The sequence below is a fragment of the Lepisosteus oculatus genome, chromosome 10, assembly GCF_040954835.1.
Source record: "Lepisosteus oculatus isolate fLepOcu1 chromosome 10, fLepOcu1.hap2, whole genome shotgun sequence".
Lineage (NCBI taxonomy): Eukaryota > Metazoa > Chordata > Actinopteri > Semionotiformes > Lepisosteidae > Lepisosteus > Lepisosteus oculatus.
The window spans coordinates 28,848,071-28,867,735 of record NC_090705.1 but is presented as its reverse complement, the minus strand read 5'-3'; the positions used below and the strand labels follow the sequence as shown (position 1 = coordinate 28,867,735).

The following is a 19,665-nucleotide window of genomic DNA, read 5'->3' as shown; positions in this document are numbered from 1 at the left end:
ATTTGGAGGCCACAGTAAGGGCTGATGGGGGGGGAGTTTGGCCCTGGCACACCTCCCTACTCTTCTCAAGAAATGCCTGGGGATCTTTAATGAACACTGAGAGTCAGGACCTTCGTTTAACGTTTCATCCGAAAGACAGTGCCCACTACAGTATAGTGTCCCCATCAGCATGCTGGGGCATTAGGACCCAAACAGACCACTGGTCCCACTAACACCACTTCCAGCAGCAACCACAGATTTTCTCAGGAGGTCTCTCAACCAGGTACTGACCAGGCTCAGCCCTGCTTAGCTTCAGTGGGTTTCCAGTTGTGAGTTGCAGGGTGATATAGCTGCTAGCCTCATGTGATTAATAAATGATGGAAATAAACTCAATGGGTTCATACAATGCTTACACTTAGAACAAAAGCAATCGATAGTTTCTTCCTTAATAATTGGCTAAAATGCCTCTGAAAAGCAGTCCTAGAATGCCTTTTGCAGAACAGCACCATAGCTAATCTTGAAAAGTAAGAAAAAAAGGTTGCTAGGTATCTGTGACATTATCTTGGACAGAAAAGGGTTCCGTCATCAAAAAAGTTTGAAAACTACTGCTTTACCCTCTATACCCACCTCTCCATGGACATGATTAGTAGGGATAAGTAGTAAACTTCGTGATGTAGCACAAGTGTGGACACATTCAGTAGCTTTTTTTAAAGAATTGTATATTCTCTGCTTGCAGTTTGAGGAAATTGAATGTTATCTCGTCTGTCCCTGCACAAAAGTAGTGACATACCGTGTTCATTCATGTTGAGCAGGCTGGACTCAAAACAGGCGAAGTAAACTACGGAAAACTTAGCAATAATGTTGTTTGTTCAAAGTTTAAATACATTTCTCATCTCATCTGTCCCAATACAAAGATAACACTACAAGGAAAATAACATGTTCATTCACGTTAAACAACTTTTGGACAAAGCAAACTAAATAATAAGGTAACCATGTCAGTACCTCAAAATTTTCTACTGTTACTTTGTTTTTCAGTGTAGAAAATACACCACAGGTAAACAAATATTTATAAGTCGAAAAGGGGTAACAAAATTATGGCTTTATGTCAACACTTCATAGCTAGAATGCATATGAATCTAACCTGTGTGCAATTAAAGTGGCTAACCATTTCTAAATCATACTACTTGATGTTACCAAGTTCTTGCTAACAAAAAGTCTGCTTGCCTGCATGTCTGAATAATGGGGGATTTGTTATTCCTTGTAGCTCCACGAGGGCTACAAGAACTGTGAACCATTCTCTCAAGGAGACATAAGAGTTGCATAGACACAGTCATAAAACCATTTGGCCATGAACAAAGTAGGCCTGGTGATTCTCAAGTCAAGAGAAGAGAACACCAAACACAAGTCCATAAATTTGGGGCCACTACTTAGCAAGGAAGGACTTTTGTAAGCTGCAGTTTAAAGAAAATGAGCAAACATTCCATAAAACCATCCACAAACAGTATATATGTACTGTGAACACCATGTTTTGTAAATTCTACTGAAATTAAATGAAGGAATCACATGGTTAAATTAAAAAGAAACATTACCAAATCCATTAAAACTCAAGAAACAAAGTATGTCCAAGCAAATGTCTGTAGATATCACTTGTTTCATCTTAAATTAAAGAGCAATTTCTAATAAAACAGATGAAACAGTCAGACTTCTAATCACAAAAAAAAACATTTTTTAAGGATTCAGAATTTAGAAAACAGATTATTCTGATCCATCCACATCAATTGAGGGTCCCAGTGAGGAAAAGTGAGTCATTCCTCTAGTGGCTAAATAGCATACAGCCCCCTCCCATTGCTTGTATACTGTAGCAAATCAGAATTTTGACCCAGTAAAATAGCATCCTTCATTGCTTATTGGTAAAAGACTGTATGAAGTACTGGCTGTATTGCCAACGTTTCATACTTCATTCCCTAACAAAAGTGTAAACCAGACATCTTAAATTAAAATACAATGTAAGGCATCATAATTATTTCAGGAAGAAGTGGACTATGCTTGTTTGGTATTAAAAGAATGGACAAAGCATGAGTAGTTCAGAATTCTAATAGTTAAACTTGTTTGCATTATTCAGAAGAAGTTATGAGTTTTCCCAAGTACTGGACATTTCACCCTGTCTCTCACGATAGAAACAATAAAAATTTCTGAAGGAGAGAGATGCAAATTGCAGATTTGAATTGGCCAAGCAGAACCCTGGCAGACAAGACAATGGAATGTCTTTGAGGCTAATAAACAGGGCAAGCCAAGAACCACACCTTGGAAGTCAGGCCCGTGAGACTGAAGGAAGTTAGGCCCACGAAGAATACTAGAAGTTAGGCCTGAGGAAGTTACAGTATATGCTGGAAGATAGGCATGTGAGATCCAGGACGGAAAGCCCAAGGGGATTGGACGTCAAAACCCAAGGGAGCCCACATCTGAAGGAGAAAAAGTAGCAAAGAGCTCAACTGGACCAGGGAAGCAAAGTCCGATATGCTGCTCCACCTTCTCCAGCCAGCAGTCCACCTACTTGCGCTCCACAGCAACACTGGATCAGCTCCTGAGCTGGGTCACAGCACTCCTCTCCTAGCAAATCTCCACTGATCAGGTGATGCCTACTTCTCCGCTATTCAAAATATAAGCAATAGGACATACATACAGTACCAAGCTCTCTCATTTGCACACCTCTTAAAGGAATAGGTTGCATTCACCTTGTGCTTGGGTTCAATACTTGATAGCGTAAAATAGTACCTTAATGAGAGTTTATATCATTTTATGCCTTTTGCCTCGAATTATATTTTAGCAACTCGGACTTTTCTAATTCTTATTTGCACCAATTTCCTCATCTCTTTCCATAAGCCTTTGTTTGTATTAATGCTATTTCTAATAAACGCACCTATTTTTATCAACCAAAGCAGTACTGATTTGAATTCACACAGATTAACCTCACCGCTATCTTGAATTTGTGTTGTTAAGCATTGTATTAATTATCACATTAATCTGGCTGTGCTTTCAGAGGACATGGTCATATAAGGGTTGGTGTGGTGATTATCACTAGATCACAAGACCTGTTTTATACCTGGTCTTGATGTTTCAGTATCCTAGTACATGTGGTTTGGGTCTCGCGGTCGAAAGTGCTTATAACAGGGTCTAAGATTTAGTCACATGTGCTATTCCACCAGAATATGTACACGATTGACTGCAGGTTCGGGTAACCCCCCAAAACCATCTGATCTACATATTCAGATTGAACACACTTGTCTTCGTAAGGATAAATACATCTGTTTGGTGAGTGCCCACTTTTGGGCATTGCATATAAAGCAATATGACAAAGGAGCTTCTGCGACAACTAAGGAGCAGAGTTGTGGGCAGACACAAGTCAATTGAGGGATATTAAAAGATTTCTGATACATTGAGTATTATTAAATCAATTATAAGGAAGTGGAGGACTTACAAAAAACCAGGTCATCCTCCAAAACTCAGTAGCCAAGAAGAAAATTGATCAGATAGCATTCAAGAAGCCAGAAACAACCCTCCAAGATCTACGGTGTCTCATAATTGAGATGGGAGTGTTATGCTCAGCTGTGTGGGTGTGTTGTTAGAAGATAGGAGGATCCTGGGCAAGATTTCCTGGACAAAGTTTAATGTGATCAGCAAAGCAAAAGCCGAAAGGAACTCCACCATATCTGGACTATGTGGTAGAGTGGCAAGGAGAAAACCATTTGAAAAGCTCATATGAAGTCCCTTCTTGAAAAGGTACAGTATGTAGGAGCTTCTGAAACAATGTGGAAAAATAGTTATTTGATCTTAATGCCAAGCGGTTAAAAAGAGCACTGCTCATCACTCACAAAACACCATCCCCACATTGAAGCATGGTGATGGCAGCATAATGTTGAGGGGTGGTTTTTCATCAGCAGGGACAGTAGGCTTGTCAAAATAGGGCAGAATGGAGTGAAATATAGGCAGATCCTGGAGCAAAACCTGGAAAAGTTTTCAAAAGATCTGAAACTAGGACAGAGATTCATATTTTACCAGGATAATGACCTCAAAGCCATCGTCAAGTAGCTTAAAAAGAAGACGGAAGACCTTGAATGGCACAGTCAAAAGTCCAAACTTAAATACCATAAAAAATCTGTGGCAGGAACTGAACATTACTATACAGCTCCTCCAGCAACCTGAAATAGGTGGAACAATTGAGTAAAGAAAAGTGGGCAAAAACTAAACCCACAAGATAAGAAAAGCTGGTTACAACGTAATGCAGAAGATTTAAGGCTGTGATTGCTGCAAAAAGGGGAGCAACTAAATACTGAACGCTTAAGGTCTCAGGAGGGTGAATACTTGACCAAACTGGATTTTTCAGTTTTCTATTTTTCATAAAAATTGTCTTTTACAATACCAATTATTAACAAAACATAATATTTTGATGGGGGCATAATCATACAACAAATACATACAACAAATCCAGTTTGAGGTTACAGCCTACTTGTGCCAGTTTGAGGTTGCTGTGCAGCAAGATGAGGTAGAGGTCCAGGGGTGTCAATCTTTCTACACCCACTCTATATACTCACCGTCCTGGGTTCAATTCGGGGCTGTTATCTGTGTGGGGTTTTTGTTCTAACTGTGAGTTTCCTCCCACAATCCAAAGACATACTGGTTGGTTAATTGGCTTCTGGGAAAAAAAATCTGATGGTGCGTTTGTGTCTGTGCCCTGTGATGGACTGGCATCCAGGATGTATGCTGCTTAAAGCTTGTTACTTGCTGGGATGGACTTCAGCTCTCCCATGACCGTGTCAACATCCCTGTGATACATTAGCTAGAAAATGGATGGATGGATATGTACTCACTGAAAGTTTAATCCCTTCATACCTAAGTTAATTTTGTAAAGCAATCAACGAATGGAAATGTAACAATTTAATTATATTACAAGAAACAGATTCTTATGGCAGCAGTGCCACAAGAATCTGTTTTCTCCTCAAATGTTTTTTTGAGGATAATAGAACTCCATTCATACTATTTTTTCTTCATATCTTCAAAGTAAAAAATAATGGTAAAGATTTTAAGATTGACTTTTTGATTAATATTGTAGAGCAAAAGCACACTAATTGCATGTCCAAAGCATAAACTGCCTCTTGCGGAAATAAGACAAGCTCCTTACCTTCTTTGTTTTCAAACATATACTGTAGTAAATAATGACAAAAATAATATAACAAAACTATTTATTTAATAACTATAAAACACATTATATTGTTTTTAATTATTTTATTTCCAGCATTACTTTCTTGTATCTTGTTTAATGTAATACTGTGTACTGGCAGTGTTGTAATGCTCTTTGCTCTGGCAGACAACCACGTTTTTAAGGCAGGCACACAATCCAACAGCAGATGCTTGGTGATTTCCGGAGGTTTACGGACTTGTCGAAAAAAAGGGGAAAAATGGCGGAAAGGGAAAATACAGAAAGTCAGGAGGTAGGGCTGGATCAAGACAGGGAAGAGCTGCATTCTCTTCTGGTTACTGTAGGTGCTGTCGGTTTTGGCGTAATAGGCAGCAGATTAAATCTTATTTCTGATGCTATTTGAAGAACCGTTTGGGTCAGAGAGCTCACTCCTAAGCAAGCTGTATTCTTCCACTTCAACAATAAGTTTTAAGTTGACTCTTCTTTAAAGTTACTCTTGACTCTTCACTCTTAACTTACTCTTAACGTTTCACTGAACCCAAACAGGATTTGAGATGTGGATTCACAGTTCATTGTTGATATGCTTATGGGTCAAGTAAACTCCTCACTTCAGCCACAGAGTTTGAAATACAGCATAGGATAAGTGGAAATTGGTCTGGCCAGCACCCCTGCACACATCCTGTAAATTTCTGGAGTTAAGTGGGCTATTGGGATACCATTTGATAGGATGGTATGATGAAACAATAGAATATTCCTATTGCTTTATATTGCTGATTTAAGGATGCTTAGCCTCTGTCCTGCTGTGCTGCTAATGTGCTGTGCACACTGCCAGTAGACTGTAGCATTAACTACACTGAGCTTGTAAGAGAAGTGTCAGATGATCATCAGATGAATGTAAAAAACACATTAAAAACGTGTCTAATTTAGCTAAGAAGATTAGCTTTGATGCAGTTTGTTTTCATTTCTTCTATATATAGTTTACACATCGAAAGTGAAGGAGGAGTTTTGTATTGTAGTTAAAGTCTTGTGTTGAGAAAAGTACATTTGGGTCGAGGTCAGTCTTGTGGTGAGACAAATCCTGGGTAAGGGGTAGTTTTAGAGTCCTAATAAAGTGGTCACTTACAGTATAATACTCAGTGTTCACCATCTTTGTAGGTTTAGAAACAAGTTTATAGGAAAGGTTTGTTTACGATGTGTGCTTTCTCTGAGAGGTGGGAGCTTCCTGGTGGATGGAGTCACTTCAGCCAAGAGTTCAGGCATAAGAAGTCCTGTAAGGTTAAGTAAAAGGGGAAATGGTAAAGGCCTGTAGGTTCTCACTATACAAGGGTCAGAAAGCTGATTATAAAAGTGTTTTTCTGTCCTCAGCCCAATTTCTGTATTAATTTAGGACAAAGAAGTCATAGTTTACCCAAAGAACACAGGATGGTTATAAAGTTGGTATCTAGTTTTGGTATCTAGTATCCCATTTGTCCAAGCATCTCACCCGGATGGACAATATGGCTTGATTGGTTGTTAAATATTATCAAAACCATTTGGATACAGAAGTCTCCCACTTAAAATGCACTAGTGTGTTGTGGGTCACATTAAACCAGAAAAGTCGTTGGTGGGTGGGACAGGCTTCTCAACAAATTGGGCTCTTTCATGAAACCATTGGTCAATATTTTAATTTTATTGAACTGCTAAATGAACAAGATGGGCTGAATGTCCTTCTTGTTTGTAATTGTTCTTATGTTTTTATATTTTTAAAATAAGTTTAAAAAGGAAGAATTATATATGTGCCTGAAATTTACAATAAAACATACATGGTTTTATTCTTAATTCTGCATAAAGCTTCCGTGCACCATCTTTAAAGTATCTGTCCATTCCGGTGTGATGTCATAAATGGGATGTGACAGCTGATGATGTCACAGTAAGAAAAAACAAACATTCTCTAATATATTCTAAATCTGTGTTCAATTCATATTTCTTATTTTAAGTAGAGCTAATTTTGTTGCCTTCGTTAATAGGTTTTCTCCCTACACAGCATCATTGTGGTAAGTAAATAAACAAATGTTTGCCATTTTATAATGCCTTAAAAAAGTACATTCCGTAGGCACATCAGCTCATCCTGGATTCTGTAGGGTTAAGTAGATTAGTTTTCAGTGGATGAGACAAGTCCATAAAAGGGATTATCTGCAGCCATACAGGTACACACTTGTTCATCTGGGTAGACAGGACCAACTGGGGTAAAGTACTCACTGAAGGTACCACTGCAGGGTCTGCATCAGGGACTTGATCCCACAGACTGTCAGTACTTTAACTGACAGCTTTACAGCAATGCTGTGCTGCCTTTACTTGTACCTTATAGGGCCAATTGTACACACATTAGCCAATTATTATGTTTCATTTCCTTGGTAAGCAGTTGTGAAATATTTTGCATAATAGACATAAAAACAAAATTACTATTATTTTATATATTTAATTTTTTGTCCCTTTTTTTTGTGTCCAAAGGAAATCTTATTTTGTTGTTTTATTGATTATCTACAGTATTTAAACATTTCTGCAAGATAACTACAATCATGATTTTAATGTTTTTGAAAGTTATAACAACAAAAGTAAGTGGCACAATAGAAAATTATTGAAATACCTGGATTTAAAATGGTATACAGATGCAGTTCATGAATCTTATGTTGCCTGTGTGTCTTTGATTTTCCTTGAATTATCTTAAGAAGGCTCAACTTTGTTGTGAAGGAGATTTCAAACCATGGCAACAGGCTTTAAGAAGCCATCTCCCAGGTATACACACTCTGATTGGACTGCAAGCTCTCGGGTCCTGATAAAACATTCTGAACAGTTGAGGGATACAGCCAATAAGATCATACAAGATGTAAAATGTACGATGGAAGAAGCCACCATTCAGGTAAACACTCCCTAGAATCTTTTCAAACTGATGTTTTGATTTGGGATCCTACTTTCATTGTTCTGAAAATGCTAAGTATTCGCTAAGCATCTATATTAAATTAACTGAAGGGGCACTGTACTGTTGCATCAGCTTTCATTCTGTACTCTTTGTTATGGTACCTGTCCAGTTCACCTTATCCTGGAAACACAGGGACTCTTCATTCTGTTCTAGATTGTTCTGTAACATGCCACTTATAAATGTTCTGTAACATGCACACAGCTGCCAAAGGTGATTGATATTGTTTTATACCATCTTTGTCTTGTCTGCCATGTTTTGATTGTCAGCAGCCTGTTGCTTGTTGATGGTGCCTGCTCTCAGCAGTATCCTGACAAAAAAATGAACTTGACTCAGATGTGATTTACTGATATGATTTTGTGGTGCATGTGGTTGTTGGATGGCTGCAACTTGGAGTGGTGCAGCTGACATAGTCACAGCCTTGTGCAGGTGCTTGAACCAGCTCCATCACTATTTAATTAGCATATATAATTGGATTTAAGTGTCCATAGGTTTAATGCTTGGAGGGCAGTACCACTCAGGGGTTGGTGGAGTGGGGAGTTTTTAAATTTATTTTTGGATTGTGATTTATGTTTAGAAAAATAAAAACTTGTTAGCAAAATGTAGTTTCGTGGCCCTCTAAACCCCTGGATGTTTGCATGTATACAACAGATTTTGAAGTTATTGGAAGTGTAAAGGAGCAATACCATTTATGTGGTCAATTGCTATAAAAAGGCTAACTTAATAATCTTACCTATCTTCAGGAACTGGTCATACTAATCATTTTGAGAGAAATAGAGAACAGCATTCTTCAACACACTGAGTATGCTTCTCATTAACAAAGTTTGGGACCTGGACTCTTCACAGAATACCTGGGTCCAGAGGAACACACAGAGGAACTTGTGCAGCAGAATGGAGGAGCTGACTCAGTGGAATGAACAGATAGGAAACTGCATCGATAGGCTTGACAGAGAACTTGGCTGCTTGGAGAAGGTGTCACTAGTTATTTTTGAACATATAGAGTTCATACCTAATACATACCTAATCGTTGCTTTTATGTGTTGATGCTAACTGATTTGTAAAGAGTTTTGTGCAATAACTAAACGGTAACAAATCTACACTACCACCATTTCTCACACAAGTTTGTAATTTACTCTAGAGATTTTTTTTTGCTTTGCATTTTACAGTTCTGTCACATTTTATTGTTATAAAACACATTTCATTGACGGTATTTGCTAGGTGTTTCCTATGTATACAGATTTTCATGATGGCTCCATATTTCCCTCTATTTGTAGTTTTGTGCCTTAGTCTTTTTCACCTACATCATGAAATAGTGTGTGCTTACAGAAATATACATGCAGTGAAACAGTGCTTGTTTCACTGTACAGTATATATGCAGTACCTATAGTATCATCTGGTTTAGCTGCCAAATATTATTTTTGTGAAGATCTAAGGCAGTGCTCCTTATTCCTGGTCCTGAGCTTTTGAGCTATAATTAATTGACTTGAGTGTTTACTTAATTGTTATTGAAAACAATTCCTGCCAAGTTTTCAGTACTTTTTGTTTGAATCCCCCTAAACAATTGCTGCATTTTGGATTTCCAGAACTAAGAAAGATGATCTCTGACTTGAGGTATTTCCCTGTTTTCAGGTAAAGATCGCAGCAGAGGAATGTCTGCAGGAGAGGCTGGTGTATTTGAATATTGTCCTGGAATGTTTTACTCTGCGGGATGTACGACAGGGTGGTGACCTGATCCACGACCCCTTTGAGGCCCAGTTAAAGAAGGAGAAAGAGCTTTGTGAGAGCATGAAAGAACTGTTTCAGAAGAAGATATTTGCTTCATTGAACCAATTAAGGTAATATCTTCATAGTTTTTGGTTATTAAAAAAAGGTAAAGGTTTTTAAATGAGAAGAGTTTTACAATGGAGTGGTTAGTATTGTTGCCTTGCAATGCTGATCCCTGGATTCAGTTCCTATCTGTGTAGAGATTGTATGTTTTCCCCATGTTCGCATGGGTTTCCTCTGGGTGCTCTGGTTTCTTCCAAAAGTCCAAAGACATACTGGTAGGTCAACTGGCTTCTGTAACATTGGCCCTGGTGTGAGTGTCTGTGTTCCCTGTAATGGACTGGCTTCCCATCCAGGTATTCAGTGAGTGTTGAGCTCTGACCGCAGGCTTCTCTCCCTGTATGTGTGTCTACAGTATGTGTCTCATGGAGAGCAAGCTGGGGTATGCGAAAAGACAAATTCCTAATGCAAGAAATTGTATAGCGCTAATAAAGTGATGTTATGCTATGTTATCTTATGAGTTAGTTGTTTAAAAAATGAAAATGCTGCTGCATTGATTTTTTTCCCCCATCATTTACTCTTTTAAAGTTTCAGGTTTGAGAAAGAATGGCATTGTGTACTTCTACATGACTAATTCATTTGCCTGTAATGGGACTTTTTATGGATTGTTATGGATTAAGTGGAAAATACATTAAGGACACAAAGCGGGACATGAATCTTTATAAAAGGAGGTTCTGGGGTTTTGTAACCAACTCACTGGTCAGGTTATTCAAAAAGAGGCTGTTGGGGACGGTAAGAATGATGATGTTTTTGGATCAATAAGCTGTTGATCCGTAAGCTATTAGCTAGGGTTGGGTACTGCCTCTGGAAAACGTACTGCGATGTATACCGCGGTACACATGCATTTACCACGATACGTACTGCGCTATCCCACAAACTATTTTACATCTTTATATGTGGAGACTCTCTCATAGTTTGATTTCATGATTAGTAAAGCATATTCAGTTGTATACAAAATAATGAAAATGATGTTGTTTTGTTTTATGGGAACCAAAGAACTACCAATAACACTGAACAGTGTAACAGAACAATTTAACAACATGCAGATTTTTGTCAATCGTTAAATGATTAAATCTTTTTTCACGAGGTATTGGAGGTTAATTTTGCTTAGCAAGATAATGTAAAATTCAAAATATGACAGGTGCTTGTAAGTTGTCACATTTTTTCTTTACAATGAGTAAAGTTGACATTCACAACCTTATGAAACATATTTAGTATTTTCGATTGCCCTTGGCTATTCCATCTAAAACTTAAAAAAATCCTCAATACTTGTTTAAAACATTGCTGAGACAAGACATTCTATATTGACTTAAACAGCTTAAGACAATTTTACTTGCAAGGTCAAAGCATGTCTAATGTCAGTAATGGAATTAAAAACATGATCAAGACTAGACTTCCTTCCTGACTAGAGTTACAGCAGAATCAGAAAAACTAGAAACAACAACACATGTTCAATGGGTCATTGGGAATGCCCATATTGATGAAAGTCAAGGTCGTTCTGAGCCAATCAGCTACAATTATTTCCCTGTGATTTAAAAAATCACATCATATTTTTGAACATACTAGCCAATGATATGCAGGAAATACCTTTAGTATAACTTTTTTTACTCAGTCTTTTAAAGTTAATGACATTTTTTTGCAGTCATTTTGTTTTTTGAATCAAATTTGATTTTATGAATGTAAACAGTAGAAAATCGTTGTTAAAATAGAAAAAATAAAGCCACTGACTGAAATTACAGAGCATACTGGTGCGGTCTAAAACGTACCACAGTACGCACCACGTGACTAAAGAACCGCGGTTTACCAGTATACTGATTTTACTGAACACCTCTGTTATTAGCAACCAAACAGGCAAAATGGTGCAAGTGGTCTCCTTCCATTTGGAACATCAGAGTGTGTTCTTCCCACTTTCTTGTCAACGTCCGTTTTTTTCTTTAAAGATCCAATTTCTCAGGTATTTCCAAGGTTTCTCATGGACCATGAACTGATGTCCTTTGATAGCAGATAAATGACCCCAAAATAAATATTTCAGATTATTTTCTCTATGTTGTCATCATAAATTATCTGTAATTAGAGCTAAATATAACATAAAATAAATAATCCCACACTGCTAATATTATTGTTTGATGTTTGTTGTTTACTTCTTGAATTTAACATGAAGCTAGTACTTGAGATTTTATTAGCCAACTGCAACTGTTTCCCCAAGTGAGTGTTATCTCTGTATAGAGAAACTGGATATACTGTATAAATTCTGGAGGGAAAATGACATCTAAATAGACCAAACCTTTTCTAGTCAGGATATTTGTGGGGTTTCATTATTGTGGAAAGATGGACATTGTCCATTTTTACCACTCAGTTAAGCATCCTCAAAGTTTTGCATTTTCTGCTTGAATTTGGGAGAGAGAGCTCCTGAGACTTGCTGGGCTCTTACACACATACAGTGACTTACTCTCCTGTTATGCTGTGTTATACAGTATATTAAAAGAGAAACGTCTCTGACTGTTGGGCATGTCAGAGGCATGTACAGTGGGTATAGAAAGTCACCACCCCCTTTCAAAATATTCACATTTATTGCTCTAAAGCCCCAAAAGAAGACAAATAAAATCAGACTTTTCCCCCAGTTTTATTTACAATTGTACCTCTGAAAAATAAAAATAAAGTAGAATAACTGGGTTGGATAAGAGAACACCCCCTGAGTTAATACTTGGTGGAAGCACCTTTTGTTTGAATTACAGCCTTGAGTCTGTTGGGATACATCTCTACCAACTTTGCACACCTAGAGGGAGGAATATTTTCCCATTCCTCCTTACAGAATTGTTCAAGCTCAGTCAAACTGCATGGTGACCCTTGATGGACTGCCTTCTTCAAGTCATTCCAAAGGTTTTTGATGGAATTTAGGTTGAGGCTCTGACTAGGCCACTCAAGTACATTCGCCTTCTTGTTATTCAGCCACTGTACGGTTGTGATGGGTCATTGTCAGGTTGAAAGGTGAATCATCTTTCCATTTCCAACTTCCTGACTGAGACCTGAAGGTTTTCTTCAAGAAATTGTTTGTGTTTTGCACCATCCATCTGCAGCCCCACAACAGGATGCTGCCACCATCGTACTATACTGTATGAATGGTGTTCTTTGGATGGTAAGATGCATTGGGTTTTCGCCAGATGTACTGTTTTGCATTCCGGTCAGAAAGTTTGATTTTGGTCTCATTTGACCACTGTACCTTTTGCCACTTGGCCACAGAATATTTTAGATGCTTTTTAGCAAAACATAAACAAGACTTGATGTGGCTTTTTTTAAGGAGTGGCCTTTTTCTTGCCAACCTCCCATACAGTCCAGATTTGTGGATGCTTGTGATATTGTTGTCACATACACACAATGACCAGTCTTTGCCATAAAGGCCTGTAACTCGTTCGAAGTTGCCATCGGCCTCTCGGTAGCCTCTCTGATCAGTCTCCTTCTTGCTCGGTCATCTGTCCAAAGGACATTGTTCCAGAAATCTTGTGATTTGTTCAGATGCAACTTTGCAAAACTAAGCTGTGCTGCCATGATCTTTTTGGAGAGAAGGGGCTTTCTCTTGGCTACCCTTCCAAGACATAGTCGTTCGGTCTTTTTTTTATTGTACTGTCATGAACTTGAACATTTAACATGTTGACTGAGGCCTGTAGATCCCTAGATGTAGCTCTTGGGTTCTTTGCGATTTCTCTGAGCATTATAGGGGTGAATTTACTGGGACGCCCACTCCTGGGAAGATTGGCAACTGTCTTAAATGTTCTCCATTTGTGAATAATCCTTCTCACTGTAGAATAATGTATCTCAAATTGTTTGGAAATAGCTTTATAACCCTTTCCAGATTGATGCTGCTTGTCTGAGTTCAGTGCTGATGTATTTTCACCTTAGCACGGTGTTACCACACACCTGAATGCTCCAGACCACTAAACTGCCCAAAGTTCTGCTTTTATAGAGGTGGTCACACTTCCTGATGATCAACTAATCAAGTGGATTTGATTAGCAGCACCTGGCTCAATTTTTCCCACATGGTTTCAGCATTTTGGCTTACTTTGTGTTGAATAAATAATGACATAGTGAAATCTGTTATGTGTTGTCTGTTATCTGAGCTAGATTTGTCTAATTATAGAAGTTGGTGAAGACCAGACGATTGTTATTTATGCCCTGATATGTAAAACCATTGAATTGAAAGATTGTGTACTTTCTTTTTCACATGACAGTATATATAATGTATATATTTCTATATATTTTTATATATTTTATTGTAAGGTGTTCTGTTTTTATTTGATTTCTATATGTTTACTTCCACTGATGGTCCAGTTAATTCTCTTTACCAAGAAGTAAGACTTTTTATAGTTTTACATTCAGAAATAGTAAAATCCATTAAAAAATCTTATTTACCACACTGTATAATAATGTAACATTAATAACATGAGAAGTTGGAATAGTGTGAATGTTTATTCTTATAACTTTGCTATAATGAATATTCACTTTGTGTTTCATGTGTCTCAGGTCTCTCAGTGAAATTCGTAAAAAGCTTGCTGCGGATTACCAGGATACAGCTAAAGCTGTAAAACTCAATGGCCAGTGTCTTTCATTTGACCCCAAGTCACCAGCAGTGGGGTACAAGTGTCACACCATGCTCATGACAAAGGAGTATGTTACATTATTTGCTGTAAAATCCTGTCTTCTTTCCTGTATTGATTAATCAATTAATTTTCCAGTCAGAATCTAAAGCACTTTATCCCATCCACTGTAAATTAGTTTCCATTCATAAAATGGAAACTATGACAGCAAATAGCTAGAAGACTGTCATGTTTTCTGTTACATGATATACTATTAAAATAAGAAGAGCAGTAATCATTTCACTAATTGAAAATTCTGAGTGAACTGATTTGTTGATTTGTAAAAACAAATTGAAAGCCATTTTGTTTTGTTTTTTATCATGTGATTGCTTCTTACCCAGCATCCTCAGCTATGAGGAGTGGGCTGCCCACTGTGATAATTTGAAGAAGACTGGAGAGAAGGAGGTTGCTCAAAGTGCTCTGTTTCGTGGAGACCTGGAAGTAGCTTTGTCAAAGGTACAAAAATTACTCTGAAGTAGTGTTTATGTGAAGTCTAATAACACCTTATGTTATGAAAGGGCTTTTCATATGAAACAATCTTTAAAATGTTGGGTATTGAAGCACAGGGAAAAGAATAAGAAGGTCAGTTTTTGAGAGACACTTTTCTGGTTTTAATGTGTACTTATTCCCATTATTGCAAGCTACGTTTGTCCATTCATAAATTGTACTTATCTCAAACTAGATTCTTAAAACATATTATATGAATCCATAGGTTTTCATATTTGTTTATCTTAACTTTGCATGAGAACTAGATTTGCAAAAAACTGGATGTGTAAACTAGATTTGCAAAAGTGTCTGCAAAATTATATGCAGGAAAACTATTGTGTAATTTATTGTGCGTGAATAACAACATCCAAATTAAATATCAGTTATAAGTTGCAAGTAGGCATCTGAATAATTGATATCTAAATATCTGAATCTAAAAGGTTTCTTAATTAAAATTCAGTTTAATTAACTGAAGGTTAAGTCAGGTTAAGTAGATAAGTAAAAAAAATATTTATAACCCTCAACTTGAAATCAACGTGATTTCTCCAGAATATGCCCCAGTGGTTGGTATAAATAGAGGCATGGTGAAAAGAGTTATAATCCAGGCATACTTAGTTAAACAAATACTTCCAATGATGACAGCACAGACACTACTAACATAAACATACAACACACAACTTACTCTACATGTATGTACAGTATTTACAGACAAGGGTGTTTCAGAGGTCTAACATCCTTATCACCCAGAAATCCCCCTGTAGTGCAATACACCCTGCAGTTAAATCTCTCTCTCTCTATACTCCGGATACCACAAAATAAATGGGAGCCTATATCCCTACTCTAAAAATGCACCCAAAGCAGGAAAGATGTCTCTAACCAAGGTATCTTTTACCCAGGAAACCCAAGTTTCCTGAAAACATAAAATAGCAAGCATTCTCTAGCAAGGTTCAAATACTTAGCTCCAGTCAGGTTCGGTTGATAATGTAGTAGGGGCTCTCATCTGGCACGAGTTCAAGATCCAACTCCTCTCTTGTCTTGTCCTCCTCTTCTTCCCTGCTTCTTGTCCTCTTTGTGTTGTGCTTCCACCTCCCTTTGGTCTTAATGAGATCTTATATCTACTGCTTATTGACAATCATTAACACACAGCTTAATTACCTAGGTATACCAAGGTAGACCTAACAATTGTTTTTGATGAGGGAATCCCCCACATCTCAGCAAACATTCCCTCTGCTTTGAAGCTAGAAGTGTTCTACTCTGCCAAGAGGTGTCATGAGCTTTATCTAAAATCTAAGAGACACTTCCCAGTCAGTCACCAAAAGCTGAAACATTTTTCTTCTTTTTCAGTCTTTTCAGTAATGTGAGAAACTTGAGATTAATTACTACCATTCATAATATTACAAAGCTAATTCTGTTCTTGTGCAGGCAGCTAACATGGCAGAAGCCCAGCACAGTGCTACCGAGTTTGCTCTTCGAAAGAGACTACACGAGCTCAACCAAGCAAAAGATAACCTGGAATGGGAGAAACAACACGTGAGCTTGCAAATCATTCATCTGCAGGGTCTTCTATTTTTTATTAACTTCTAGAAGAAAGAAGTACTGTATATCCTATTTCTTACAGATCAACGATACAATAAGTGAACTGGTGAAGGAGATTCAGAATTTAGACCTTCAAATCCAGAACACAGCCAATCAGATCAAGCTGTCTCACACACGGCTGGAAACACTATCCCATCGCTCTAATGCTGAGCTTTGCAAGGACCAGGTTGGTGTGAAGGCAGAGATACAACTTTTTTTTTGTCTTTGATAACAGTTTAATACACAGTTTGCCTTAGATCACAAAGCTTAAAAAAATTTGCTCCACAGAGAATACTAACTTTATTTTTTACTGTTGCATTACTATATTCAGTTGAAAACACACATGAAAACACATAAGGGTACAAAGGTGAAACTCACATGTGTCCATGCAAGGCAATGGTTTTCATCCCCAAGAGGCAGTGAGCCGAATTCCCAGTAAAGCTGCTCAGATTTCAAGGGCAGCTCTTACTTTTATCATATTCTAAGTCATTGACCAATCCCAGAGCACTTCACTGTACATCTTCAGAGATCCCAGAGCACTTTACATTATATCCATCAATGAAGTTCAGGATCCTCCTGGGTGTCTTAAGAGTATCCAATCTGTATCATCAGTTCACTTTACAACACATATTGGAAAAGTCAGAGTAATTCAATAGTTAAAATCAAACAGAATTTTAAGTAGAGTAGAATGAGCAATACTACTTTAGAATGTAGTCAAGACCAGGAGGATAGCTATCTTAAGTTCATTAATGACCACATTATGAGGTCCAGATCTCAGTGTAATGTCGTTTACAAAAGTCTGTGCCAATGCAGCAGTTTTCCTTGTCATCCTGAGGCGCTGTTTTAATTGGAGTTTCTGATTTAGTGGGCAGGCCATCAGCTACATGTCCACCAAAACAGCTTCCAGGTGGAATGTTGGGTATCCTGTCTGAGTGCTGACTAGAGTCAGTGTTACTGGTAATTAGTGTGTGTGAATTGTGTTCTTGACTTCACGCTCATTTTTTATTTTAAGCCCCATATAGGTTTGTTGCATGAAACTGAACAACTGGAAAGAAATGTGTTTTCTTTGAAGAAGAAGATAGTTTTGTCTCAGTGAGTACACAGCTCTAAGGTTTGCTTGATTTAATGTACTATAGCACTGAAATGCAATGCTTCCACCGTATGGTTTCAAAGAGAATACATTCTCAGTATGACTTTCTATATACTGTATACTCAGTAGAAATGATGGAGAAACTTTCACTTCTTACAATCTCAGTGAAATCCAAAGGTATAGGTTTGGCAGTATTTGTGTTTACATTTTAATAAGCAGCTAGTCTACAGATAGCTAGACAACAAGTAACCCCTTTCAGAATCAGTCTTTTTTTCTCATTTTTAAAAAATATTTGGCTTCTGTTTGCAAAGCAGTTATCATGCAGAATGCAATTTCAAGAAAAATCAATGTTTTGCGTAATGGAAAGACAAGCATAATCGACAGATACTGGGAAACTGGTTACTAAACAAAAATTTACTTTACAGTAAGGAGGCACTTTTCACAAGATGTATTCCACATTGAAAACCAGTTTGGAACTGACGATTGTTCTGTCCATAGCATTACAAGAATGAGAGAAGAGTGTATGGACAAATAAATGAGGACAAAATAAAACTAGGAAAATTGCATAATTTTGCTTAGTGAGCAAGACTACTTTAGAATGTAGTCAAGACCAGTAGGATAGCTATCTTAAGTTCATTAATGACCACATTATTATGATGAAACTTTTAACTAGGCACTAATTTGCTTAGATGTTAGATGTTATTCCAGTGCAAAAACAAGAGATGTATTAAAAATAAAAGGTACATTTGTAAAAATTAGATGGTGCTTCAAACATGTTTTATACGCTAATAATGAAGTTTATGTTAATTAATTATTAGTATAGAGTGTTTATGTTATAAATTAAAATATCTTGTTATCTTGTTGTTTACTTGTTAGAAACGTTTTCCCACATGTAGAAATGTAAGCAAAAACAGTATATGTAATATTCTGAACCAATACTAAAACAGGAGACTTCCTAAACACCATTTAAAACAGTCATCCTAATTATTAAAAAATATGCTGCACTAGAAACTCGGAATCAAACACCAATAAGTATTCTAGTATTTTCTTGCCATGTAGGAATGTATTAAAAGAGATGCTGAGACATCTGTCCCATGTGGAGGATGAGCTGTGCCACAAGACAAGGTCAATTGAGATTGATACCAAGTGCCAGGAGATAAGAAGGAACCTTCTTCCACTAAGACGAAATCCTGCAGCCTCCATCAATCGTACTGAGTACCAGCTGTCCCCTCTGAATTCTTGGCAAAAGGAATATCAGTGAGAGCCTTCACCATAGTTGTTGAAACTATACACTATAATTGTCAAGAAAGACTGTACTTCTAAATTTCCAAGTTACTTTACAGTGCAGTTATTTTTGTAATGCTTTCCTTATTGAATAAAAGCATTCAGTCATGCATTTCTGTGTTAATGTTTTTCCAATTACTTTTATTCTGCGGTGTTTATACAACTATGTATACTTTTAGTTGCTAACTGATCAGATGGACTTATCTAGATGTTGCTTGAAAAACAAGATGACATTGATTTTCAATAACATAGCTTGGTAGCTTGTTCAGCATTAGCTTGTGCACTATTGTACATATTCCCTACTGCTGGATTTAATTATTGATTAATTGAAAATGTTCGACAATCTCTGACCTCTCTTCCAAAATTAAATTCTTCTGATGTGGTCCAACATAAGTAAACATTCCAGAATTGAACAAGACATTTTAACTACCAAGGTGTATGTGTCAATAGAGTTTACATATTTAAAGGTACAATTTTACCTTTTTAAAAAAAATAAAATAAAATAGACTACAATTTACGGCATTTGACGATAATTTTTCTTTTGACGGGTTTTCTGGTATTAGTCTAATCTAGCTGTCCTTGCATAGCTTTCTTCTACTCAGATGCCATCTTAAGTGAGTGGCTTTAAATATTTTCATTTTTT

The 19,665-nt window shown here is 37.2% G+C and overlaps 1 protein-coding gene across 3 annotated transcripts; it reads left to right on the top strand.

Annotated features, from left to right (window-relative positions):
• Positions 1-7,135: 7,135 nt before the first annotated feature.
• LOC107078618 (tektin-2-like) lies at positions 7,136-19,132 on the top strand. Of its 3 annotated transcripts, none has more exons than XM_015357401.2 (10): positions 7,136-7,209; positions 7,885-8,075; positions 8,979-9,104; positions 9,762-9,967; positions 14,475-14,618; positions 14,929-15,043; positions 16,496-16,603; positions 16,692-16,835; positions 17,661-17,740; positions 18,798-19,132. In XM_015357401.2, the coding sequence occupies exons 2-10, from the start codon at positions 7,920-7,922 to the stop codon at positions 18,997-18,999; spliced, it is 1,281 nt and encodes a 426-aa protein (XP_015212887.2). In that variant the 5' UTR covers positions 7,136-7,209; positions 7,885-7,919; the 3' UTR covers positions 19,000-19,132. The 3 variants fall into 3 exon arrangements, with proteins under 3 accessions (XP_015212887.2, XP_015212889.2, XP_069051380.1); XM_015357403.2 differs by lacking the exon at positions 7,136-7,209 and adding an exon at positions 7,398-7,419; XM_069195279.1 differs by lacking the exon at positions 7,136-7,209 and adding an exon at positions 7,720-7,770.
• The last annotated feature ends 533 nt before the right edge of the window (positions 19,133-19,665 follow it).